The sequence below is a fragment of the Seriola lalandi genome, unplaced genomic scaffold, assembly GCF_002814215.2.
Source record: "Seriola lalandi dorsalis isolate HSWRI2012SDOR001 ecotype SW California unplaced genomic scaffold, Sedor1 jcf7180002054426, whole genome shotgun sequence".
NCBI lineage: Eukaryota > Metazoa > Chordata > Actinopteri > Carangiformes > Carangidae > Seriola > Seriola lalandi.
Window position 1 is genome coordinate 274,078 of NW_019524979.1, and position 24,663 is coordinate 298,740.

The window sequence follows — 24,663 nt, forward strand, 5'->3', positions numbered from 1 at the left end:
TTTTCCAAATTCATTTCATTTAGCCTACCACTTTTTGTTCGTCACATGTTCTGCTCTGGAAGCTCAGATTTATTTGTGTAGCTGCATGTGGTAGTGTTAAACTTGAGCATCTGCATCAGCCTTTCATGCATAAAACTGCTCACCCCTCCCTCCACCATTTATAGGAAAAGGGTGGTGTTCTTTCAAACTGTAGAAAACACCGCACCCCCACCCCTCCCTGCCTCCCTTGAAGAATGTGCATCAACCGTCATTTGTTTGACACGAGCTGTGGTACTATAAACAGAACATAATAAAGCAGTTTTTATTTGAAAAATGAAATATGAATAAAGTTTATATATTAATCTAAGTTTGTGAGAAAAGATGAGTTGCTTTCTCTAAATTCTGTATAATGTATAGAATTGTAACGTAAGTGTTGATGTATGAAACACCTTATAAGAATAACAAAGAGTTATAAATAATTGACAGGTTATTTTCTGTTTCAAAGTCAACCTAGGGAAGCAAAAACAAAAGCACAACAGTTAATATGCTGAAATCACAGGCTCTTCTTGATATTTGAATATATTATTTCCCTAACAGAATTATAAAGGCAGTCCTGGAATAAAACTCTGTTAAGGGGGGACCTTGTCCATGAAAACGTCCGGTTGACTTCCTCAGGCGTGCACCCCCTCTGAGTAGCCCTATCAGCTGTTTTCTGTAACGTCAGCGATGGCGGACTGTTTACCAACCTACACAGAAGCTGGCACTGAGACCTACATAGCTTCACATAAGAACAAGTTTTAGCGTTTTTTTCTCCCAGCAACCATCCGGCTGTGGCTAAAGTGACCCTTCATCACCTGCGCTTGTTTGAGCTAAAGGTGAAGCCAAACATGTGACACAGGTGGAGTAAAGTCACGGTATGCATGGGTTAAAATCAATTCAAATCAGTCCAAATACTTTGTCTTTATCATGTCATGTAAGTCTTGTTGAACTTCAGATGAGTTGGAGACACAGATTGTACATGAAAAAAGATTAATGATATTTTATATTATGTTATAGGTTGTAGTCTATGGTAGGAATTAACGTCAGTATTAGTTTTTTGTGAGAACCGAGTATGAGTTCCGACCCAAAGATAGTTATAGTAGGATGCGGGATATCAGGTATAGCAGCGGCACACAGGCTCGTTAAAGCTGGATTCCATCATGTGCGGATACTGGAGGCGACTGCAAGAAGCGGAGGAAGAATAAAGACCGGAAGATTGGGTGAGCAACTTTGTGTCCATTGTTGTAGTTGCAGTTTCTCTTTCAGTTGGTATTACCGAAACACAAATAAATATTTTTCCACCAACCCTCACTGGTATTTAGCCATGCAGCTTTTGAGATATCTGAATGTGAGTTAACACCCCCCCCCCACACACACACACACACACACACACACACACACACACACACACACACACACACACACACACAAAGGACTGAATTTACACACAGACCTGTTTTCCTCTACAGGTAATAACACTACAGAGATAGGTGCAAGTTATATCCATGGCCCATCAGAGGGGAACCCAGTGTTTTGTTTGGCTCGTGACTATGGTCTCCTGGATCCAGAGGCCCTCACCCCGGAGAACCAGGCCATGGATGTTGATGAACGTCCTCCCTGGGAGCCCAACTGGTTCAGCAGTTCAGGTCACCAGATGTAGAAATACAATATATGATGTCCAGTGGTGTGGCTATTTATTACTCTGTGCATGTGCATAGATTGTTATTTTTATTGATATTTTATATATTGTGGATGATGTGCAGGTGAGCGGCTGAGTGCTGAACACGTGAATCCTGCTCTGGAGTTGTTTTATGAGCTTGTGGATGATACTTCACAATTTAAGAATCAAGAAGAAACACAGTGGGCCAGCGTAGGGCATTTCTTACGATCAGAGGTACATTGACCTTCAAATTATTTTCCTGGTGCTAAGATTTGAGATGTTCTTGAGGATAAACTGAAACCTGTTTGTTTGCATGTCCTCAAGTGTGCTCCGTGTGGGTGTACTATATGCAGGCACGACAGCGAGCAGCAGAGAGGTGGAGAGATAAGGAGGAAGCCACCAGGGAGCTTCTGCTGTGTGCGATCAGCACTATGCTGAAGGTGGAGTGCTGTTCCAGTGCGACTCACAGCATGGATGAGATAGACCTGGGGGGATTTTGTATGTACAAGAGTCTAAGTGGACTGGACTGCACATTCCCAAGGTTTTTGCTCCAACATCTTCAGAGTAAAAACATATGTGAAATTAACTGAAGCATCCTCCGTGCTCAGCCCTCTTTGCTATTGGTTTATTCTGATGTGGCTCCTCTGCAGCACCCTGAGAAAGGTCAATGCACTCATCGCCCAATCAGGTGGTAGCATGCCCTATAAATAAGTAGAGCTGAAATTATTAATTGATAAGTCAATTGACAGACAGTGATACCAGGAAGCAATTTCCCCATGAGCTGATCCTCCACAGGATGCTGAGACAGTATTAATAGATTTATATCTAAGACCGTTCGAGTGATATGCATGTGTAAAGTAACTTTTATTTATACCTTTTTGTTGCAGTGGCTATGAAGGTCTGATCAAAAAATTGATGTCGGAGCTCCCCGGTGGTTTAGTGACCTACAGTCGTCCTGTGCGCTGTGTCCACTGGAACAACACAGGGAGCGGAGTAAACACGGTGACGGTTGAGTGTGATGACGGGGAGAGGATCACTGCTGATCATGTTATTGTCACAGTACCTCTAGGTAGCCTTCTGCTTACATATTGTACTGTTGTTCATTCCAGTGCATGAAACAGAATGATTGTAAATGAGTAGTTGAGGAGTCGCTATACACTGCAATATAATAAATTTCCTGGTTCAGTTAAGAAATTGTAAATGAATGAAATAACCAGTAATAATAATCAGTCCTACTTCACCCGCAATGACCAGATATAAAAGAAGGAGTTACCTCAGTGGAAATGGTTTGTTTGCAAAGATGTGTATTGTCATATCACCCACGCCTATTATATAGTATGTAAGCATAAACTTTTTTTTTTTCTTCTGGCAGGTTACCTTAAGAAGCACCATTCAACCCTGTTCTGTCCTCCTCTCCCGGCACACAAGCTGCACTCCATCCACAAACTAGGATTTGGAACATGCAACAAAATATATGTAGAGTTTGAATCACCGTGGTGGGATGCCAACTGTGAGGTCATCTACCTGCTGTGGAAAGACGAGGTCTGTAGTGCAACCATGAACCACAGAGTAGATTAGCATGCACAGAGCCAGTATCTAAATGTTTCTTGGCATGACAGACTATGTCTCAGTGTTCTATGTTGGTTTGCAGCTTGGCTTCTTTAAATATCAGGCCTCAGATTTAAAGGATTTCTGCAGCAGCACAATAAGAAGTTTTGATTGTTTTAAAACCCCAAAATAACCTACCTGTATGATCCTAATAAACTTAACTTTACACTGACCTCCTGCACTCACCTGCTGGGAAAAAATGTGTTATATATGAACCATTTTTACATTATGGATGGGCCTTTACACCTTATACTACCGGTATTTAGAATCAGATAGAGCTCCTTTCTCCTCATCAAAATACATGCTACTGCATGAATCACTTCCTCTGATAATATTTCATTGTTAATGTAGCAGTAAAAAGGTTGTCTTGCTTATTTTCGATCTGCAAATAACCCTAATAAACAACTTTTGATAAGTGATGTATCGCTGAAAACTTAAACTGCCAGAAAATATAAAAATCCACACACATGAAATGCTTGTTTCACACCCTTTGTGTCTTCAGGAGGACTTTTCGGACCAGGTGTCAGACATAAGCAAATCCTGGATTAGGAAGATGGCAACATTCACTGTGCTCAAACCTTCTGAACGGTAACATATTAAACACATGAACAGTCACAGGAGCTAATTTGTGCAATGCAGCCATGTGAGTCCTCTCACTAATTTTGATTAAACTCTCAGGTATAGCTATGTTCTCTGTGGCTGGATTGCTGGACATGAGGCAGAGTACATGGAGACGCTTACCGAGCAGGAGGTCAGAGAGTCCATCACGGAGCTCGTCCATACATTCACAGGTGAGTCTGTGAGCCTCTAGCTGCTTCCTCATCGCTACCATGGATGAAAATGGATAGTCATCCTTGCATTACCTTGGTGTATAATTATTACCTTAATATCTTTCTAACTCAGTCAGATATTTTAGATCAATACAAAATGCCAAGTTATAATTGACACAAGTGGTATTCGCATGTCAAAAGCTTACACAGCTCAGCCTGGCAGGGCCGAGTCCGAGATGTCTGAAAGTGGTAACTGTACACAGGATAATCCTTTTGATCTAGGTAACAACATGGCTGTGCTGCCAGCTGCTGGCCAAACTGTAGATTGTTCACACACACACAGCCTTATTGAAAATGTATGGGCTTTGATTCAAGAGGTATCAATTACTGTATAATATTTCTTTAATCTTGGTGTGTTAGTCACAAGAAGGGTGTTAGGACATGAGGAAAATAAGATTCTCCTGTAATTCATGTAATGTGGTGTTTTTAATCCAAAACATTTTTAAACAGATGAAACTGATTGTATAGGAGCCAGTATGTTATCCAGAACGTGTAGGGGCATTTTGTTTTTGTAGTAGATGTTCCATAAGGTGATGCGCATTTGAATTGAGAATAGAGATAGTCAATAACAAGTGGTGTGCTCGATTCAAGAGTCAAGATCCAAGATTCAAGATCCAAATCTTTATTGACATATGCACAGAGAACAGGTTTCACTAAAAAATGAAATTCTTAGCTTGCTGTTGCTTAGCTGGCTTGATTAGCATACGATGTATCACTGGATAAATCTACTCTTTTTAATGTTAGCACTGTTTGAGATTTTCATGTTTTCTAAAAATGTTTCTGAGCCTCGATCATTTGAGGATGGTCCCCATCAGCATACTGTAACTGTGTGTGTTTAGGAAACCCTTCTATCACACCGAAGAGAATTATCTGCTCCCGTTGGTTTCATGACCCCTGGACATGTGGATCTTACAGTCACCCAGCAATAGGATGTTCAGCACAGGACATAGAAAACATAATGGAACCTCTGCCTTCAAAGGGATCACAGTCACAGGTGCACAGACAGGTTTCGTTCACACATAAACACGTGCAAGAAAATTACATATACATCAAATGACAGAATATGACCCTGACTGAAATGTATCTCAGTTCTAACTGGTTGGGTGTATCTCAGCCCCTGCAGGTGTTGTTTGCTGGAGAGGCTACTCATCCCTACTACTACTCCACCGTCCATGGAGCTTTCCTCAGCGGGTGGAGAGAAGCTGATCGGCTCATCTATCACTACTCCTCCATCAGTCCATGTATATAACCAGATCAAATTTTGTAAAAGATGACCACACTAGATGCATAAACCATATTTTTCCAAGTTAATTGAGTAGAAACCTCTCATCCAATGGATTTTAAAGGGGAACTCCACCAACTTCACACAGAGAAGACTGTTTATAGGTCTCAGGGAATACTGCAGCACGTTAGAAATAAGTTGCATAAGGCCTTTTGTGGCCAATGGCGGATATAGATAGGGTCGACATGGGCAGCATCTTGCCAGGGGATGGCACACGGCGCTTGCAAAACAAAAAAAAAAGTTAATAAACTATTCTGCACAACACCACTTGTGTGTGTTTTGTTTATATTGGTGTCTTGTTTATATATAGATACATATATAGAGAGAGAGGTGTTACCTTATTTCGGTATTTATGATTGTATATAATCATTGATTTAGTTTTTTAAAGTTATGATAATTTGTTACAAGAACATTTACAGTAATATTTTAGCAGCTTATTAGGAATATTATCAGAATATTAAAGAATTTAAACAGAGATATTTTTAGAAATATCTGCGGGATTAAGGGTTTGTTTGTGGCACCAGAGGGAACTGTGCAAAAAGTGATTAATTTTCAACCCGACTGAACGGTCAGTGGTCGAGTTGCATTTTGGGTAATGACGAAAACGAAAAATGGGAGGAAAAAAAGGACAATATCTCTGGTTCTGCTGCATCAGTTTTGATCCTTTTTTTTAATTGCCCACTGTAAGTCCGACAATATTATATAAATAAATATATAGTTATATCAAGCATTTGATTCCACTCTCCGTAAAACGAATTTTATTTTGAAACTCATAACCGGAAGACATATAATCGTTGCCTATGTAAACCAGAAGGAGAAGCAGAAGACAGCCTACACGAGTGTAGTAAAGAGTGTGTATTAGTCTGAAACCAGTGGTGGTAATGAGTGCGAACCCTAACATAGTTATAGTAGGATGCGGGATATCAGGTATAGCAGCGGCACGCAGGCTCGTTAAAGCTGGGTTTCAAAATGTGCGGATACTGGAGGCGACTGCAAGAAGTGGAGGAAGAATAAAGACAGGAAGATTGGGTAAGTATGGAAAGCCCAAGATGCCAAAAATGCGAGTGACCACGATCATAAGTATCAAACCATAATACTATTATTACATTTAAAACTTAAATTAGCATCAGTTCATTTTCGATAACCGAAAAAGGGTTAGTGGTTAACGGACAACCTGAAGGGATCAATCCGCAGCAACTGACAACACCATGGCAACAGGAACTAGTATTCTACAGGACTATTAATGTTATTAACTGAGGCTGCAACCGACAAATAACTTTTATTATCGATTAATCTGACGATTATTTAGCAGATTAACAGGTTAGTGGTGTGGCAAGTAAAATGTGAAAAACGCAAGTTCATTGACGACTCTTCTGATGTCTTGTCTGATAAACAGTTAAAAACTTATGGTGAGTTTACCATCATAGAAGACTAAGGGATCATATTGTAAGGGTTATTCCACTTTAGTAACCCTATCTTTGTCACATAGCAATAATATTAGTGTAATGTAGGAAAACTGGTTTCTTTTATGCAACTTCACAATAATTTTCATCTGTAGGTGATAGTATTGTTGAGATAGGGGCAAACTGGATCCATGGACCGTCTGAGGGGAACCCAGTGTTTTGTCTGGCTCGTCAGTATGGGCTCCTGGATCCTGAGGCCCTCACCCCAGAGAACCAGGCTATGGACGTGGGAGGACATCCCCCCTGGGTCCCCAACGTCTTCAGCAGTTCAGGTCAGCCAATGTTTCAAAAATCAGCCAATTTTAAGACTGACCTCTCATGTAAAATTATGTAATCAAAAGTTTCATGACATGACAGGATGCATTTTTTTAGTTTTTATTATTTTAGACCAAAGTGTGGTCTTGCCCTGTTCTGCTAAGGTTTCATTGCTCTCTGTTCTCTCGTTGCTATGCATGGAGTAGATTATTACATTGTGAATGTAAATTGTTTTGGCTTTTGAGACAAAATAATGTACTGTACTTTGGTTATACTCTGGATCATTGTGTCTGTTATCTGTAGCGGTAAACTGCAAAAAACATCTAGCAAGAATTTAAAGGCAATAATACAGAGGAGAGGCCGATTGTTCTTATGCCACCCTGGTGGGTGCACAGCAGGCTGCAGTGCTGAACTGCAGTAGTGTGTCAGGTATTTCAAATAAGACTTTACACCAGTTTTACAGCAGCCTGCTACACAGGTCACAGAGAGTGGTAGTTAAATATTGATGGTCCTTCCTGAGCTTGAGTCCTTAAGCGATATTTTAGGTGTGTACTTTAGCGCTAATGCACATGCTCTTTTGCTGAAACTGGAATAGCAAGGTACAGGTATAAACAGTTTGAAGCCCCAACTAAAATTGATTGCAGCTATATGTTTGCAAGTAATTGCATTCCTGTAATGACACATGCAGCCAGTGTTTGGTTATTGATTAGCTACTGTACTGTATGAGAGAAGTGATATGAGTTGATAAACTTAATGACATTTTCCTAACCTTTATTCTATGGGATATGTGACGTGTGCAGGTCGGAAGCTGAATGCTGAGGACCTCCAGCCTGCTCTGGAGATGTTTTCTGAGTTGCTGTGTGAAAGTTCAGAATTTCATAGTCAAGGGGGGGAACCCTGGCCCAATGTGGGAGATTTCATACGCTCAGAGGTACATTTCTTTCAGTGACCGAAATACTATAATAATGCTATATAATAATACTGGCAATGTGTTTGTCAGCTCCTTATATCTAATATCAGCTGTTCTTGATGATAAATTGCATCTGGCAAGAATAAAGAGTTTGTATTGCTGCTTGTTGCCTGGCGCAGGTGCAACAACGAGCAGCAGAGATGTGGAAAGATATGGATGCAAACACCAGATCTCTACAACTGTGTGTGATCAGCAACATGTTGAAGGTGGAGTGCTGTGTTAATGGGAGTCACAGCTTGGATGAGGTCGGCCTGGGGGCCTTTGGCCTCTACAAGACTCTACCTGGACTGGACTGTACATTCCCAGGGTTCGTACTACTAACATTGCATACATACATATACTGCAACAATTATTCCAGTAATTAATTTCATTAAGTCATTATATCCTACACTTAGATATTAAAAATCTAACAAGTAAAAGTGATGTTTTGCAATTGTTTGTTTTTGCTAGCAACCAAAAGATACACAAAGTATTTATTTTTATAGTAGCATGTAATGAAGATAAACAAGCAAATCAGCTTGACCTAAATATTGTTCTCTTTTCTCGTGCAGTGGCTATGAAGGTCTAATCAAAAACTTGATGTCGGAGCTCCCTGGTGGTTTAGTGACCTACAATCGGCCTGTGCGCTTTGTCCACTGGAACAACACAGAGAAGAGAGAAAACCCTGTGATGGTTGAGTGTGATGATGGGGAGAAGTTCGCTGCTGATCATGTTATTGTCACAGTACCTCTAGGTAGAATCATATGCGTACATACACAAACACTCGGTTATCATTTAATGCTCTATATTGTGAATAGTACTTCAGTACTTAAAGATTCTACACATACACACAGATGTTATTCCTGCTAATTAGACTTGACGTTGGGTGGGGGCCATGCTGGGGATTACATGAGGTCACCAAATTGTATGACCTAACAAGAATTATAAAGGTGTAGCCTCTCCCATGCAATGCAAAACCAATACAGGGTTCAGTCAGATCAAGCGCAGTCTATATACACTCACACACAGTCCATATACAAGTTCTATCAGGCAAAATAAGAGAAAACATCTGTGTGGGTGGACAATAGGTTCATGGGACCTTTAACATTTAGATAGGTGTGACTAAATCCTTGTAAACTGTATTTTCTATTTTCTAATATAAACACTTTAATTACTACAGTTTTGTTTGATTCTTTAGCAGCACAAATTCAAGCTTCTTTATTTTTTTGTCAGGATACCTAAAGAAGCACCATTCAACTCTGTTCCATCCCCCTCTCCCTCTACACAAGCTGCACTCCGTCCAGAGGCTAGGTTTTGGAACGAACAATAAAATATATGTGGAGTTCGATTCGCCGTGGTGGGATCAGGACTGTGAGGTCATCTACTTTGTGTGGGAAGATGAGGTGAGATGTGTAGTCTGTGAATAAAGGTGTACATTTACTGTACAGAAAATGCATACCCACTGTGCTCATTTGCACGTTGAATAAAAATATTATGTGCTGCAAATTTGCTCAAATATTTTGACTTAAGATTTCACTTGCTGTACATCTGACTCCACAATGTTTGATATTCATGCCAGCAGTTCAAAATCTCTTATCTCTTGTCATGATTCAGGATGCCATGGTGGACCAGGTGCCAGATGTACAAGGATCCTGGATAAAGAAGTTGTTTGGCTTCACTGTGCTTAAACCCACTGAAAGGTCAACAACCACATATATGTGCCAAGCTTGTTTATGTTGTATTTAGTGTATAATCATTGGCAGATTCATTGATTTTCATCTAAAAAAGCAGTCCTATTTGTGGTTTAACTTTCAGATATGGCCATGCTCTGTGTGGCTGGATTGCTGGGCATGAGTCAGAGTATATGGAGACACTCTCTGAGCAGGAGGTCACGCATGCCATCACACAACTTATTCGTAGATTTACAGGTGAGGCTAAATAATTCACAATACTCCTCTACTGAGAGCGTATTACTGTCTCTTTATTATTTTCAGAAATGTTTCTGAGCCCTGGTGACTTTTTATATTTAGGAAACCCTATCATCACCCCAAGGAGAGTTCTACGCTCCCAGTGGTTTCATGACCCCTGGACATGTGGATCCTACAGTTACCCTGGAAAAGGCTGTTCAGTGCAGGACCTGGAGAACATGATGGAGCCCCTGCCTGTGAAGGAATCACAGTCACAAGTACTTATATGTTCATAGTCAAACATAAATGTGTACACACCAGCCCGCATATAATTAGCCATTATTTATGAATTGTCATTCTGAATATTTGGTGTGTCTCAGCCCCTGCAGGTGTTGTTTGCTGGAGAGGCTACTCATCCCTACTACTACTCCACCGTCCATGGAGCTTTTCTCAGCGGGTGCAGAGAAGCTGATCGGCTCATCTCTCACTACTCCTCCATCAGTCCATCTCAGCCAGCCAAGTCAAAGCTTTAGAAGGAACAATGCTGCTTTGCCAAAAAAAATAAAAAATCTGCTGACTTTATGCTGTGGATTTCACAGCACTAAAATACTAATGCGTTTGGCTGATATTGTCAACTTGAACAGGCAAATCACACAAGTGATAGATACAGTAATTATATTTGCATTAAATACATTAAGGGAACAGCTTTAAATATTAACGAATTAATATTTTTGGTAAAGAAAAATGAAAGAATGTAAATACATCTTCTTTACAAATCTGTTTAACCACAATGCTGTTATAATAAATTAATTTCCTAATAAAAAATTTCAACATTTAAATCAATAAGTAAATAAATTTGCACATTTATATAAAAACATTTTATAAAGATCAATTTCATATGTTTTTAAGTTCTATTTACTAATTATTTTATTGTTTTTAGCTCACAATATGTTGCCTTACCTTTTGCACTTGCACAAACTTTGTTCTCAAATTATTATTAATTGTGAATGATGTGGGAACATCGTCAAAGAAAAGTGGTGGACTGGAGAACATAAAGGAATTTACTATTCGAACCAGTATGTTATCAAAATTACTGGCCAAACCCCTAAAAACTACAATCAATGAGAAGAAGGAAGCAGCCAGAAACACATATGCAGGGGGGGTTGGGAGGTTGGGAAATTTTGCGCTTTACAGGCAAACATCAATCTGGATTATGTGATCAAACATTAAACAGATGAGTCAGTAGAGCATTTAATATTGTAAGTATGCCAAAAGTATTCTACAGGAAGAGAAACACTCAAGGGCACCTCAGAAAGTATGGATCAGAAGAAATGAGCATGAAAGTTTTTTTGTCTTGTGTCAGGGAAGCTTGATGGCCTCAAATTTATATTATTTTTCTTTATCTTTGTTGTTCTGTTTTGGGTGTGAATGTGTCCATGTTCTGTTGCTCATTTTCTGATACTGGAAGTTTTTTTATGAAGGTGCAAGTTCAATATAAAGAAAAAGTTGTTTGTAAGATTTCTGGGTGTCATTTTTCTATTAAATCTTTCTCTGGCCAATAGCCTGGAGATAGTGATCAGAGTAATTCATTTTACATCCCGAGGAGGGCAGAAACGCAACCATTGTCGCATAAACAGAAGAAAAACACACGAAGAAGAAGTCTTGCCCCGGAACCAGGTAATTTGACGGTAGATTCGAGTCGGCATGTAAACAGTGTAGCACACGAGCATGTCCAGTGCAGCAAGAGTATTGTAGCTAATAGGTCAACATAAGCCCTTCATTAACACACATAAAAGCCCGGTGTGGTCATATTTAGTGGCCATGAAACTGTACCAGGCGCTCCGTAATGTCGACAAGTTCAGAACCGTTTTCGACTTCGGTGGACGGGACGTGGCTCATTGGTTCCCCGGACACATGGCTAAAGGTGACAGCTTCGCTCAAAGTTAGCTCCAGAATGTGTTAATTATGTGTGGTGGGGATAAAAATGTGAATAATTTCACCTGACTGTTAACAGGACTGAAGCAGATGAGAGCCAGCCTCAGGAGTGTGGACTGCATTATAGAAATACACGATGCCAGAATATCCTTTCTTTAAAATAATTTTAAAAAAATGTGCCATATTATTTTTAACTGCAGATATTTTTCTATCAGTCTCAGTATACTATTGTATGGAGAACAAGTGAGCTGCAATTGCACATTTTCTTATTGTTACTGTAAATACTGGGAACAGTACTGGGCAACAGAAGTTTGGGGGAAATGGTGTCAGCAACCTTGGTCTTTCTGTGTAATGAAAAATACACATTTTAGTGCCACTCATTAACAAACTTCATTGAGATGTGTAGGAGAAAAAATACAACATATAAATGGAGACATCAGTTTTTACAGGTGTGACTTCAGGAGGTTAGACCGTCTCTCCAGGTATTTATTATGTCATCTGCTTTACTGTTTGATTTGAAAAAGGGAAAAGCTGAGAAACAGGTGAACTGGAGTAGAAACCAAACATACTTTTCTCAAGTGCACAGCTTTAGAAGGTTTTTATTGTTACCCGGGGAAGAAAACCTGTATTATAATAAAATAATGTAATAATATAACATACAGAGTTATACACAAAGTTTTGGGCAATATTTTTATCAATGCTAAGATTGCAGTCCAAGATTACACAGTGGTAAGGTAGATACTGGGATAGTGTATTCAGTTTATTTCTAGTTTAGTTAAAGGCTTGTTTACCAATTAGACGATGCAGGTACCTCTGGTGCTATCCAGACTCCAAAACTGTAGATTTAAGTTTTCTATTGTTTCAGTTTTGTGCTTATAGGTTGCATTTTCCTAAATGAATGTGTTAAAGCAAATTACCGCCCTGCAAATCTGTGGCCAGGGATTATTGTAGCATATAAAAGGTGTACACATTGCACAATCTAGGAGGAACTCGACTGCAGAAGTAAATTTCTCTTTAACATTAAGCACATCCCCTTCTCTGGAAGAAACCCTGTGTTTCAGGAGACTCTAGATGTCCGACCACATGTGCTAATTCTCAACAAGATGGACCTTGCTGATCTGTCCAGCAAGCAGGTAAAAAGTCTTGCTGCTGTTTTGGCAGTATCACATGTCATTAGCATTTTAAAATTTACATTTAACCCTCCAGAGTATCCTGAAGAAGCTAGAAAAAGATGGGGTGAGGAATGTTCTCTTCACAGACTGTTTAAAGCAGAGACACGACAACATCAAAAAGGTAAAGGTCATCTTCACTGGATACTAAACATTTGACTGTTTGCAGAAGTTTGTCCCTGATATGAAATAAAAATCTGACCATGAATGTGCAAGTTATTCCTGTGTTTTTGTTTTGTTTTCTTGCTGTAGTTGGTGCCAATGGTGATGGAAATTATTGGAAGCACACCACGTTTTAATAGAGATGAGGTAAATACATCCAGGCAATTTAATAATGTATTTTAGTTCAACATTGGGTAAAATTAGCCAAAAAATATAGCTTAGTAGACTTTTACAGCTGTCAGTGCAGAGAAATTGTGTTCTCGCTGTTTCTAAACGACCTCAAACATAATTTCATGTTTCTTACTCTTCAACATATAAACAACTACCAACATACAAGCTACATAAGATACACCTGCAAAAAGTTCCATTAAATGACAAAACAGAACAAAAGGTCACACCCTCACAGAGCTATGAACAGTGCTTATCAAATGATGCTACCTTTCTCTACTTAACTGATATCTAATTTATTTAAACCTTCCACAGTTTGATCCACAAAACTATGTTTCAGGCAGAATTATAGGAGCAAGAAGCTGTTTCTTTGTGACTCAAAAGCTTCTTTTCTTATGCCTCAGTGGAGCTGAATCAACATAGAATCATTTATTTCCATTTTTATATTTATAATATATTTCTCACTTTTCAGAGTTTGAAGGTAATGGAAGGTGAATGTTAATATATTGTCCAGTCTCTGACTTTATCTTGAAAAACTTTCAGAATACAAATTATTGCCTGATGGTGATTGGAGTGCCCAATGTGGGGAAGTCATCTCTTATTAACTCATTAAGAAGAACAAACTTGCAGAAAGGTATGCATAAAGAAAGTAGTTGATAGTTGTTGGATATTGATTCAGCATGATACTTAAAGATATTGTAATTATACACTGATTTCAGGTCGTGCATCTCGAGTAGGCGGGGAGCCAGGTATAACTAAAGCCGTCCTGACTAAAATTCAGGTGCGTGTAGATGACGTGTTTGTCTCTTTGTATGTGTGTTTGTGCTCATTGGTTCATTGTGTGTGTTTGTGTGTGCATCCGTACAGTACTTGTACCTGTCTTTGTCCTCAGGTGTGTGAGCGACCCATAATGCACCTGTTGGACACACCAGGAGTTTTGCCTCCTAAGATTGAGAGTGTCGAAACAGGCATGAAGCTGGCTTTATGTGGTGAGCGGAACGTGATTTTTTTCTCTACCTGACATAACGAATGCTGTCACTGAGGAAACACCATGCGGAAAGTGTGTTGTACTATATTCAGTGGAATAGCCGTCACATTTGTTTGTATAAGAGGTTTTTCCAATGTGCTCAACAAATATTTTGATATTTTTTTCTTTCCTTCCACAGGAAGTATACTGGACCATTTGGTTGGTGAAGACATTATTGCTGACTACTTACTCTATTCTCTGAACAGGCTGGGAAAGTTCAGGTGTGAATTTTCACCCTAAATTATGACTGAGTGGACTTTCATATGGCCAGTGTGTTCTTTTTGTTTCACATTACTGTGACTGTTTACTGCATGTGTTTCTTTATGTGCAGTTATGTGGAGAAATACGACCTTCAAGAGCCCAGTGATGACATCCAGTATCTCCTCAAACGCATTGCTGTCAAACTTGGAAAGACCCAGCGGGTCAAAGCCATTACAGGAGTGGGTAAGAAAGTGCTAATCCTACAGATACTCCTGTTCCAGATACTATTATTGACGAGCTATTAGTTTAATTGATTTAAAGGACTAGTTGGACATTTTGGGAAATACATTTGTTTGCTTTCATGTTGCAAGTTAGATGAGAAGAAGTGTATCACTGTCTGCACAGTGAGTATGAAGCTACAGCCAGCATCCAGTTAGCTTAGCATAGTTTAAAGACTGGAAACAGGGAAACATCTAGTCTGCCTCTGTCCACCTACGAGCACTTCTAAGCGCTCTAATTAATTATGATGGTTTAATAGGAAAAACATTTAAGCCTGGCTGCAATGACCTGAAATTACATTTGGTTTTGGTTTCATAAGTTATTACTGCATGTGGAGCCTACTGATCTCAGAGCTTTGTCAGTCTCAATCATAAGAGAAGAGGCCTGTAGACTGTATCTATAACTTTTTATCAAGGAAAACAAATTTTAATCAGCCAATATAAATAAAAAATCTTTCCTTTTGTACAGAGTTAACAAACAAGATGTAACATGTTCATAAGTGAACTTTAGAGGCGGCGGTTGGTGGATTTTGTTACCTCTTGCCAGAGCCAGGCTGTTTCCAGTCTTTATGCTAAGCTAAGATAAGCTAACAGACTGCCGAAGGTTGCTTTGTATTTACCATACATCATAAAAGAGGTATCGATCTTCTCATTTAATTATTGGCAAGAAAGCAAATAAGCATGTTTCCCAAAATGTCAAACTATCACTTTAAGGGTGTCTTCCATTTTAACCAGATAAACCACCATATTTACACATTAAACTAATGCTAATGTAAGAGGCAGACTGGTTTTTAAAAAAATAGAAATGGAAATTTTAAAATGGTAGGCAGCAAACAACCTGACAAGCAGTTTTCAGTGATATCTCATAATATTTAATGTCTCTGAATTCTCTAGAAATATGTATACTTTCTCTTCAGTTTGTGATCGGCATCACACCAAAGTCTTTAAGAGTAGTCCTCTAATAAAAATGTCTGTTGCTCATATCCTTCAGGAAACATTACCGTCACTCTCCCAAACTACACAGCAGCAGCGTACGATTTCATAAGAGCCTTCAGGAAAGGAGAGCTGGGACGAGTAACGCTGGACTGACCTGAGCCGTTTTACAAGGTAACGGGAGACTGTTGCTGGATTTTGCCAGTTTGTCTTGAGTCTGGAAGGATTTCTATTCAACCACAAAGGGTGTCATCAAGGAAATATAGTCCAGCTCTGCCCTCGTGTCTCAGACATCTTGGGGAAACGAAGCAGTCTGTTTTTGTTTGTAAAAAGTCCCAGTATCCTTTGTAAATAAAAGAATTTAATTTGATTCAGGTATGACATTTTTCTCAGATATGCTTTTAGAATATATGAGGCAGATATCTGACATGGTGTAAACAGGATATTTATTAGCATAAAGACAGTGATAACAAACTATTTATCATGTACATAAGTGTAGTAGCATATAATAGAGTGCACTTACAGATATGGAACAGTCTGTTGCTCCTGAGTGTCTACTGCAGGTAAAAAGCTCTTCTGGGATGATGAACAGACAGAGACAGGAATAACAGTGAGAGCAGCACTTTGTTTTCTAGTATCTCTCCCAACCATGACGTAGTTCATACACAGGTCTGAGAAATGAATTCACAACATGTCCGGGTCTTATAAAAGGGTGTGAATTGCACAGAAATTTGAGATGACTGGGGAAAAATGCAGTTTCACAGTACAAAGTACTCTCATTTGCCTTGTCTTATTGTAGAGAATCGTCTCTATGGCCACACCAGTGACTGCCACCATAAATCATTCAGATCACTGAGCAAGATTTTGAAGTTAAGTTTTTCAGAAAGAATGGCGTAAAATAACTTCATCTTGGTTGAGGTCACAAATTGGAAAAATACGCAAATGTTCTTCCTAAAATAAAAAAGTCCATTTGAGGAATAAAAAAATTACATATAGCAATTTTAATTTCAGAATAATGCTGGTGCCAGCTTGGTGCTTTTACTTAATTAATTATAGAAAAGTACTGAATGACTAGTCACCTGCATTTCAGTGTTTTACACAAGCTGCTGCAAGTCAAGGCTTCACATTTAGACCCATAGTCTGCTAGTATATACAAGTAGTTCACCTCAGTTGTACAGAGCAGTGGTAGTGGTCACTCACTTTGTATGTTTTGTGTATTTTATGAAAATACATTTCTTTAAGATACAGTTGAGTTTGGCAGTACAATTAAAACTGGCAGCCAGCACTTTGTTTACACTCTTTACAAAGGCTATTGAGATTATTAGCACAAACATTTTCTTACATAGGAATCAAGATTTAGGAAAGGAAACTAATTCTCTGTCAGTCTCTCTGTCACACAGATTGAAGTAGCTTTGACAAAGGCGCACTCTTTGACAGGTGAAATGTCACATTGAACACTGTGCTGGTAATGTACATTTGTCTGTTGGTATAGAGGATCGTATGTGTAAAAACATACAGTACAGTGATGTTTTTTTTTTTTTTTTTATGATCGTGGTGTCACTCCACCACTCTGTTGCACCTCTAACTGGTCTTCACAGTGCAGGTTCTAGCTAGTCCTGCACATGATAGTCAGATCCAGGGCAGAAGCTCAGGCCTAAACCAAATCAGGAGTTTATCCTGAGAAATAACTTGAACATCTACAGTATACTGTCCAGTAAGAGTCCATATTTTGAGGAAAATGTTGCAATAATGATAGAAATCAGCTGAGAGAGAGAATATCCATTTTGAGTTGAGCCTGACATTTGTGCATCAAAGTAATTGGTCCTGTTGTAGTAATCCAGCTCTTCGTCTGAGCTGTCGGCGTTGCTGCGGCGGTAGGCGGAGGCGTACCATTTATCGGCCGTTAACGCCACTGCTGCCCCCGCTGCCGCTGCACTTGCCACCCTCACCGGGGAACTTCGCCCTGCCACCCTGAAGCGAGAGCGGGTCCCACCGTAGGCGCCTCCTCCCCGGTAACTCCCCGCTGTGGAGCTGCGGGAGGGGGAGCCTCGAGAGGAGCCCCGGGACCCTCCACGACCGCCCTTGGACAGCGCGGGTTCACACAGGAAAGCAGAGAGCAGGAGGCAAGTCCAGCATGTTGCAACCACCTGGTTCATTCCTGACGTCTGTGCGGGAAGAAGATATGATGGAGCAAAGAGACACATTTTAGGACCTACCTGTGGTGGTTACCTGCACCTTTTAATATGTGAATTTGAGAAATTATAAAGGATTGTGGGAACATTTCAGTAAACAACTGAGGGCCAATGTTTTCTATTCTAAAATCCTGAATAAATCCCTAAACTGGTGTGACATAAGATATCCTGACAAGCACTGAAGAACCCAGGTTGTACTAATGTTCAACAAATGTGAGATGTCCGTGTAGTGTTCAGTGTTGCTGAATATATGGTCTTATCATAAAGACACATTTCTGTGTTGCAAATTCCCTGTCTCCACTAAAGTAGGTCAGTTTAAAATATTTTAATTTAAAATAAATGTGCACACCAGAGAAAATTGCTGTTGCCTTTCAGCCTTCAAATACATGAAATAATATTCGGTGTATGGATGATTATGAATAAAAGGCAAAAGATGGCATGTTTGTTTGTGGCAATAGGCCATCACTAGAAATGCCTTATTGAGGTCTAGCAGGTTACTGGGCCAATAAGTATAAATGTACAAAATATTTTCGTTATTGCATGTACGATATGTTATCAATAGCAGGTTTTACTAATGCACAATGCACATGCATGATGTTCATCTGACTGTAGTCATAAATTAGCCTGTGCGCTGCCGTGTTATAGCCTGAAGGAATCCCACCATTTAAAAAGAAATGCCTCGTTCCTTCATACATCCACGCCCATGTTAACCAGTATACCCAAATGGTTGGTGCTTACCTTATTTCCGTGTGTTCTTATCCTCGCTTATGTTTTGGCACTCGGTGGAGAGATGGAGATGGGATTGTCACGGACGATGCATGCAGGCTTGTTCACGCATATAACAGTGAGAACGCGCAGCGCGCTCACCGCTGCCACAGGAGCTCTTATATAGGAGCATCAGATACTGTGATACTATCAAACCGGGGCGAGTTTTGTCAAAAGCTTTTAGATTAGATTAGATTTGTGGAAATATACTGGCTGATTTATTTCTCCATCTCCTTTATCTGTAAGGTAATCTGGTTAAATTGATGATGATAAAATGTTGATAAGGTTAGGTTTGGTTTCTGTGTGTGTGTGTGTGTGTGTGTGTGTGTGTATATATGTGTATCTATTTATCATTTATTACTAGTATTATTATTATTACTAATATTTTTATCATCGTTTATTTCTGGTTTTAAAAAAAATCATGTAGAGGCTCAATTTTCACATAATGCAAATATCACATAATTATCTTATATAACCTCCTAGGACCTGGCGTCCACATATGTGGACCTCACATTTTGGGTTCTCTAGACCACAATACTAACTTTTTCTCAACAAGGGCCTGGTGACAACATATGAGGATATTATACTGCCACTCAGTAATCGAAATTTAAAACTAATGTCCTCATATGTGGACATAATTTTTCTCAGGTCCCAATAAGCCTAAATAGCAAAGAATAGAGTTCGGGTCTTAGGAGGATAAAGATACTAATTTGGTCGATTTTACCAGGATAATATTCGAATAATATTGTATGGTATAATAAAAGAAAATTGCACAATAAATAATATTGGATAATTATTACTGAATTATATGTAACATTTGAATCATTTCCATGGAGTAAACAATAAAAAGATAATAAAAATAAATATATAACAGTATGTTTCAGTAACACAGCCTCAATTTGATAATATATGATCTTTTTAATTCATTAAAATTGATCAATAAGTTATGGAGAAGGCAATTGCCATGGTAGTTCCACCCTGCACTGCCCTCCGCAGACACCAGGTGGCGGTAACATGCCGCCTCATGAAAAAATACCAACAAAGAAGAAAACGCAGGAGGAAGAAGTAGCCAGAGATCCTGGAGCAAGTTCATTGACAACAGTCTGTCGTCGTCGTCGCTGATATGGCTTTCCTCTGCAGAAGTGCTGCTTTGCTCCTGAAGCCCTCCGGAGCAGCGCCGGCCGTCCTGTCCACCGCCCGCCTCTACAGCTCAGGTGTGTGTTTAAAAACAGTCCGGGGTCAGTGTGTTGTGGCTGCTGCTGCTGCTGCTACAATGTCAAGAAACCTGCACTGCTGACTGTGCGACGCATGTGCAGCAGACAGCTGCTGACTAACTTCAGTTTGTCAAAACATTGTATTCGTCTGTGTATCTCTTACCAGCGCCACAAAACTTGCTGCATTTTAATGACAACTAATTTCTTAACACGTTGTTCACACGAGGACTAGCACTGTGTAAAGGTAGATTCCACCCTAAAGTGGAATTTACAGGGGTAATTTCTGTAATATTGCACATAAGTAGACAGGCTGAAGTCAAAATGGCATTAAAATTACATTATAAAACACGACTATAGATTATCAGACTGTAGTGACGATTACAGAGACAAATCCTGCTCCACAGAACGACTCTAACAGATCTCAGGACAATATGACAGTAGTCAGATGTGATTGTACCTTCCCTTTAGATTTGCCACAAAACCCTGACATATTCTAGTGCATGGATAAAATTGAAATGGATCTTTAATTTGGACGTGTTTAAGTTTGCTATCTTCATCTCAAAACCTGGAAAAGTAGGCATGATTGACAAAGTGTTTACTATGATATGAATACTGTAATTATACAGTCAGAAAGTGTCACCTAAACATTTCATTAAGTAAAGTCTTGATGCTCTGATTTATAACTCAAGAAACTGATGTTTGTGGTTCTACATATAAACTATATGATATTTGGAATAGCTCTGAGTAAATTCTGTTTTTGGGTGGATTTTCTCCTAAAGGCCAGACATGCATAAAAGCTGTCTCCGTTCCACAGGCACCAAACCCGAGTTTTGTAACTTTGCTCCACAAGATGGATCAAGAGCCTCCAAGGTCTCTGTATGGCCTTGGTACAAGGCTGTTGATCCTTCACCTTTTCTTGAATGATTAACCACAGGCCTGTACTATGAAGCAGAGGTGGAAAGATAGTGGATTTTTAAAGGCAGATATAATTATGATAGTTATGAGCAGGGAAAAGCCAATAGGTGATTAACCAGCCTAACAACATCAACACTGTCAGCACTTTGGTTCCTCCAGCTGCCATCTGAAACATAAGAAATAGACCTATTATAGCTGTTAAGTATCTTAAAGTTTAAAATGGTGGATAGGTAGTGGCTGGATTATTTGGAAGATGCCAAATTGGTATGTAAAATACCAGTTGAATAGTTTCTTTTCCTCCCTGTCTGCCTGTACTGTATCATGGACAAAGAGAGCTGACAGTGTTGCGTTATATATTCGAGAGACAACCTTTGTGAGGAGAATTAAACTGAAAATGGGTCAGATATGACATGAATGCCACTTGTCAGCCTTCCTGTAAAATCAGCTGTTTAAACATAGGGACATCCCATTCTCATGAACGCAATATCACATTGATACTATGAGGGGAATATCTTCAAATTTGGCACAAAAATTCATTTGGACTCAAGGATGGACTGATTAGATTTTGGTGGTCAAAGGTTAAGGTCACGGTGACCTTAACCTTTGACAGCTCTCCAAGAGAATCTCTTCACATTTGCTGCTAATGTCCATTGGGGCTCAAGGATGGACTGATTAGATTTTGATTGTCAAAGGTCAAAGGTTAATGTGACCGCACAAAACCCTTTTTTAAGCCATAACTCAAGACTTCACACAACAATTATGACAGAATTTCCCACAAATGGTTAATGTTTTATACAATTCTGGATAAACAGGGATGTAACCTGAAACTAGTCTTGAGTGGCGGAGGCGTAGAACTGCGAGGCAGTAATTCTAGTTTTCCTCATACTTTAATACTTTGGCCAGTATGATGGATAAACAGTTATTAAATCTCATTCTATGTGGTACTAAAAAGGTCTGAAAAGTCTTTCCTCTTCATGCAGGTGGTCAGTATGAGTATATTTTGGTGGAAAAGCGAGGTGAGAAGAACAACGTAGGTTTCATCCAGCTGAACCGGCCCAAGGCTCTCAACGCTCTGTGTGACGGGCTGATGAAGGAGGTGGGACAGGCCCTGGACGCTTTTGAAGTTGACGGCGACGTCGGAGCTATCGTTATCACCGGCAGTGACAGAGCTTTTGCTGGTGAGGCAGCCAACCAAGTGTGTTTTCTGTGCTTGTGTTTGGAGCTCAGAGAGGATGTGCACTAAGCTGTTCACAGTGATATGTCAGTAGTAAGCTTGACTTTTGTGTTTTCCAGCGGGGGCCGACATTAAAGAGATGCAGAATAGGACCTTCCAGGAGTGTTATGGTGGAAACTTCCTTGCTCATTGGAACAGAGTGTCCACAGTGAAGAAGCCTGTGATTGCAGCTGTCAATGGATTTGCTGTTAGTGTCTTCTTTTATTTTATTTGTCACTTGTTTTATTAATTGAGGGGAGGCGGTGTGATTTATGACGGATAAAAGAATTTCTTTCAACCCCATCTCCTATCTCCCACTTTATTTCTCCCTTTTCCCTCCCTCCATTGGCTCAAATCAGCTCGATGCTCAATCTAGTCAGTTCAAGTTTCACAAAATGTAAATGGGATATGAAACAATGAATAGAAATCTCACTCCCTTCCTTGTACGTTCTGCTGTTTCAGCTGGGTGGTGGCTGCGAGCTGGCCATGATGTGTGACATCATCTACGCTGGAGAGAAGGCACAGTTCGGCCAACCAGAGATCCTGTTGGGGACAATTCCTGGTAAAGACTCGTTTGTATCTACATTCCTTACCCGTTCATACTTTACTTCCTTATACTTAAGTTACCAGATTGTTGCTTTTGGAGCGGCTGGTCATGACATCTGTCTACCTGCAGGGGCGGGTGGCACCCAGCGTCTGACTCGTGCAGTGGGGAAGTCCCTGGCAATGGAAATGGTACTAACAGGAGACAAGATTAATGCTCAAGAAGCCAAACAATCAGGTAACTAGCAGTGTTAGAATGTCATAAGTAACTATTATTCAATTAGTTTTGAGGCACGTGTACTTTACTTTAGTATTTCCATTGTATGCTACTTTATACTTCAACTCCACTACAGTTCAGAAGCACATATTGTAATATTTGACAGGTGTAATTACTAGTTACTTTGCAGATTAAGATTTTACATTAAACTATATGTATATGATAAGCTTATAAAATAGCCTACAAAACATTGCTAAAGATGAAACTTGTTTGGTATGTGTCTTATTATAAAAAAAACAAATGTTGACAGATGGTAAAAAAAAAAAAAAAACCCACTCACATACAGCAGTGTCCATCAGATGACTCCATCCAGCCATTATCATCCCACCCAATCATCCATGGTTAAAACAGCCATCAACACCCACCAGTATTATATGGAAAACTGACCATAATGTAATATATAATGATCTGTCAGTCACAGAGGACGTCAAATTAGTACTTTTAGGATTTTGAATGAATGACTTTTACTTGTAATGGAGTATTTTTACATCAACAGAGGGTTTAGCATAGACAGGCTTTATTACATACGTACTTTATTAAATTAGATTGTGCTGTTCTTGTTTCCCAGGTTTGGTGAGTAAAATTTATCCTGTGGACCAGCTGGTGCCTGAAGCTGTTAAATGTGGGGAAAAAATTGCTGCCAACTCTAAACTGGTCTCTGCTATGGCTAAAGAGGCTGTTAACGCAGGTGTGTAAACTTTGTTTCTACTAGTTTTTAAAAAGTTGAATATCTTAAAACATACTAAACTGAATATGTTTCAGTTTAGTCTAGTCTGACTTGTTCCTCTGTGTGACTGCAGCTTTTGAACTGACTTTGGCTGAGGGGAATCGTTTGGAGAAGCGCTTATTCCACGCTACCTTTGCTACGGTGAGTGGAGGAGCCCATCTAACAGCGAGTGGGTGCGGGAGGTATAGACAGTCCAGTCATGATGTGTGTGTGTGTGTTTATTTTCACTGCAGGATGATCGTAAGGAAGGCATGACTGCATTTGTGGAGAAGAGAAAGGCCAGTTTCCAGGACAAATAGAAGAAGAGCAGATCAAGAGTTGAGCCAAGGACACTAAGTTCCTGATATCAGCGGGACATTTCCTTATCCACAACAAGTTGAATGATGCAAAAATCCAGATGGTAGTGGAACATGGAGGTTGTTTAAATTAGGATCTAGCACTGAGTGATTGAGTGCACAAGAGTGTCTTATCACAGTGACGCCCTGCCTGCTGAGGCTTAATGTCATAATCAGATGCAGTCGGGGTGCAGGAGTGCTGTGGGTTTGTATGTGAATACCATTTAATAACATGTTATAGTCCGTGTGTAATAAGAGGAATCAGCCCCAATGACTTGTACTGACTTTGCCTTTTAATTTTCACTGTCAAATGTTTGTCTGCCTTTTTGAAAACAACTTTTTTTCCCCCTGTATACATTTTACAAATAAAGCTCTAGGCTGGTTTTCAGTCCTGGAACTAAGACATGGTGATACACTGTGGTTGCATATAATTCATATTTGCCTCTTTTCAACTCAAAAAGTCAGGTATGTTTTGAAACATACAAGAAATTTAGTGAAGTGTCAGCTACAAACTCAGCCAGCATTCAACCAGTGTGTACTTCACACCACTAGATGGGGCTCTTGTGTTGTTACCCACAGGCACAGACAATGGACATAGACATTAAATTCAATGGGCCTGTTGCGTCGAAATGCATGG

At 39.6% G+C, this 24,663-nt stretch overlaps 5 protein-coding genes across 5 annotated transcripts; 4 read left to right on the forward strand and 1 right to left on the reverse strand.

Moving 5' to 3' along the window:
• Positions 1–704: 704 nt before the first annotated feature.
• On the forward strand, positions 705–5,662 carry LOC111658171 (peroxisomal N(1)-acetyl-spermine/spermidine oxidase-like). The gene is made up of 10 exons (XM_023410587.2): positions 705–1,238; positions 1,488–1,664; positions 1,782–1,912; positions 2,032–2,219; positions 2,566–2,747; positions 3,051–3,220; positions 3,789–3,874; positions 3,965–4,077; positions 4,956–5,110; positions 5,231–5,662. Exons 1-10 carry the CDS (start codon positions 1,091–1,093, stop codon positions 5,363–5,365), a joined length of 1,485 nt encoding a protein of 494 aa, XP_023266355.1. The 5' UTR covers positions 705–1,090; the 3' UTR covers positions 5,366–5,662.
• Positions 5,663–6,180: 518 nt separating this feature from the next.
• LOC111658178 (peroxisomal N(1)-acetyl-spermine/spermidine oxidase-like) lies at positions 6,181–11,488 on the forward strand. The gene is made up of 10 exons (XM_023410594.2): positions 6,181–6,427; positions 6,957–7,133; positions 7,917–8,047; positions 8,206–8,393; positions 8,638–8,819; positions 9,299–9,468; positions 9,680–9,765; positions 9,881–9,993; positions 10,096–10,250; positions 10,353–11,488. The coding sequence occupies exons 1-10, from the start codon at positions 6,280–6,282 to the stop codon at positions 10,503–10,505; spliced, it is 1,503 nt and encodes a 500-aa protein (XP_023266362.1). The 5' UTR covers positions 6,181–6,279; the 3' UTR covers positions 10,506–11,488.
• A 163-nt stretch (positions 11,489–11,651) lies between these two features.
• On the forward strand, positions 11,652–16,215 carry mtg1 (mitochondrial ribosome-associated GTPase 1). Its single transcript, XM_023410582.2, has 11 exons — positions 11,652–11,896; positions 11,987–12,051; positions 12,936–13,040; positions 13,114–13,200; positions 13,329–13,385; positions 13,950–14,040; positions 14,126–14,187; positions 14,299–14,395; positions 14,573–14,654; positions 14,765–14,877; positions 15,904–16,215. Exons 1-11 carry the CDS (start codon positions 11,794–11,796, stop codon positions 15,999–16,001), a joined length of 960 nt encoding a protein of 319 aa, XP_023266350.1. The 5' UTR covers positions 11,652–11,793; the 3' UTR covers positions 16,002–16,215.
• A 1,327-nt stretch (positions 16,216–17,542) lies between these two features.
• On the reverse strand, positions 17,543–18,010 carry sprn (shadow of prion protein). Its single transcript, XM_023410630.2, has one exon. The coding sequence runs from the start codon at positions 17,999–18,001 to the stop codon at positions 17,543–17,545; it is 459 nt and encodes a 152-aa protein (XP_023266398.2). The 5' UTR covers positions 18,002–18,010.
• Positions 18,011–19,841: 1,831 nt separating this feature from the next.
• echs1 (enoyl CoA hydratase, short chain, 1, mitochondrial) lies at positions 19,842–24,429 on the forward strand. Its single transcript, XM_023410583.2, has 8 exons — positions 19,842–20,016; positions 21,912–22,109; positions 22,225–22,352; positions 22,607–22,706; positions 22,821–22,925; positions 23,533–23,652; positions 23,765–23,832; positions 23,925–24,429. Exons 1-8 carry the CDS (start codon positions 19,926–19,928, stop codon positions 23,988–23,990), a joined length of 876 nt encoding a protein of 291 aa, XP_023266351.1. The 5' UTR covers positions 19,842–19,925; the 3' UTR covers positions 23,991–24,429.
• The last annotated feature ends 234 nt before the right edge of the window (positions 24,430–24,663 follow it).

Bases quoted from the DNA above. Each gene is read 5' to 3' on its own strand.
- LOC111658178 (XM_023410594.2), top strand. From the start codon at position 6,280: ATGAGTGCGAACCCTAACATAGTTATAGTAGGATGCGGGATATCAGGT. The intron at 8,048-8,205 runs GTACATTTCTTT...TGCCTGGCGCAG, and splicing joins GAGATTTCATACGCTCAGAG to GTGCAACAACGAGCAGCAGA. The intron at 8,394-8,637 runs GTTCGTACTACT...TTTCTCGTGCAG, and splicing joins CTGGACTGTACATTCCCAGG to TGGCTATGAAGGTCTAATCA.
- echs1 (XM_023410583.2), top strand. From the start codon at position 19,926: ATGGCTTTCCTCTGCAGAAGTGCTGCTTTGCTCCTGAAGCCCTCCGGA. The intron at 22,353-22,606 runs GTTAGTGTCTTC...CTGCTGTTTCAG, and splicing joins CAGCTGTCAATGGATTTGCT to CTGGGTGGTGGCTGCGAGCT. The intron at 22,707-22,820 runs GTAAAGACTCGT...GTCTACCTGCAG, and splicing joins CCTGTTGGGGACAATTCCTG to GGGCGGGTGGCACCCAGCGT.
- LOC111658171 (XM_023410587.2), top strand. From the start codon at position 1,091: ATGAGTTCCGACCCAAAGATAGTTATAGTAGGATGCGGGATATCAGGT. The intron at 1,239-1,487 runs GTGAGCAACTTT...TTTCCTCTACAG, and splicing joins AATAAAGACCGGAAGATTGG to GTAATAACACTACAGAGATA. The intron at 3,875-3,964 runs GTAACATATTAA...TTAAACTCTCAG, and splicing joins GTGCTCAAACCTTCTGAACG to GTATAGCTATGTTCTCTGTG.
- mtg1 (XM_023410582.2), top strand. From the start codon at position 11,794: ATGAAACTGTACCAGGCGCTCCGTAATGTCGACAAGTTCAGAACCGTT. The intron at 11,897-11,986 runs GTGACAGCTTCG...GACTGTTAACAG, and splicing joins CCCCGGACACATGGCTAAAG to GACTGAAGCAGATGAGAGCC. The intron at 12,052-12,935 runs ATATCCTTTCTT...AACATTAAGCAC, and splicing joins TAGAAATACACGATGCCAGA to ATCCCCTTCTCTGGAAGAAA.
- sprn (XM_023410630.2), bottom strand. From the start codon at position 18,001: ATGAACCAGGTGGTTGCAACATGCTGGACTTGCCTCCTGCTCTCTGCT.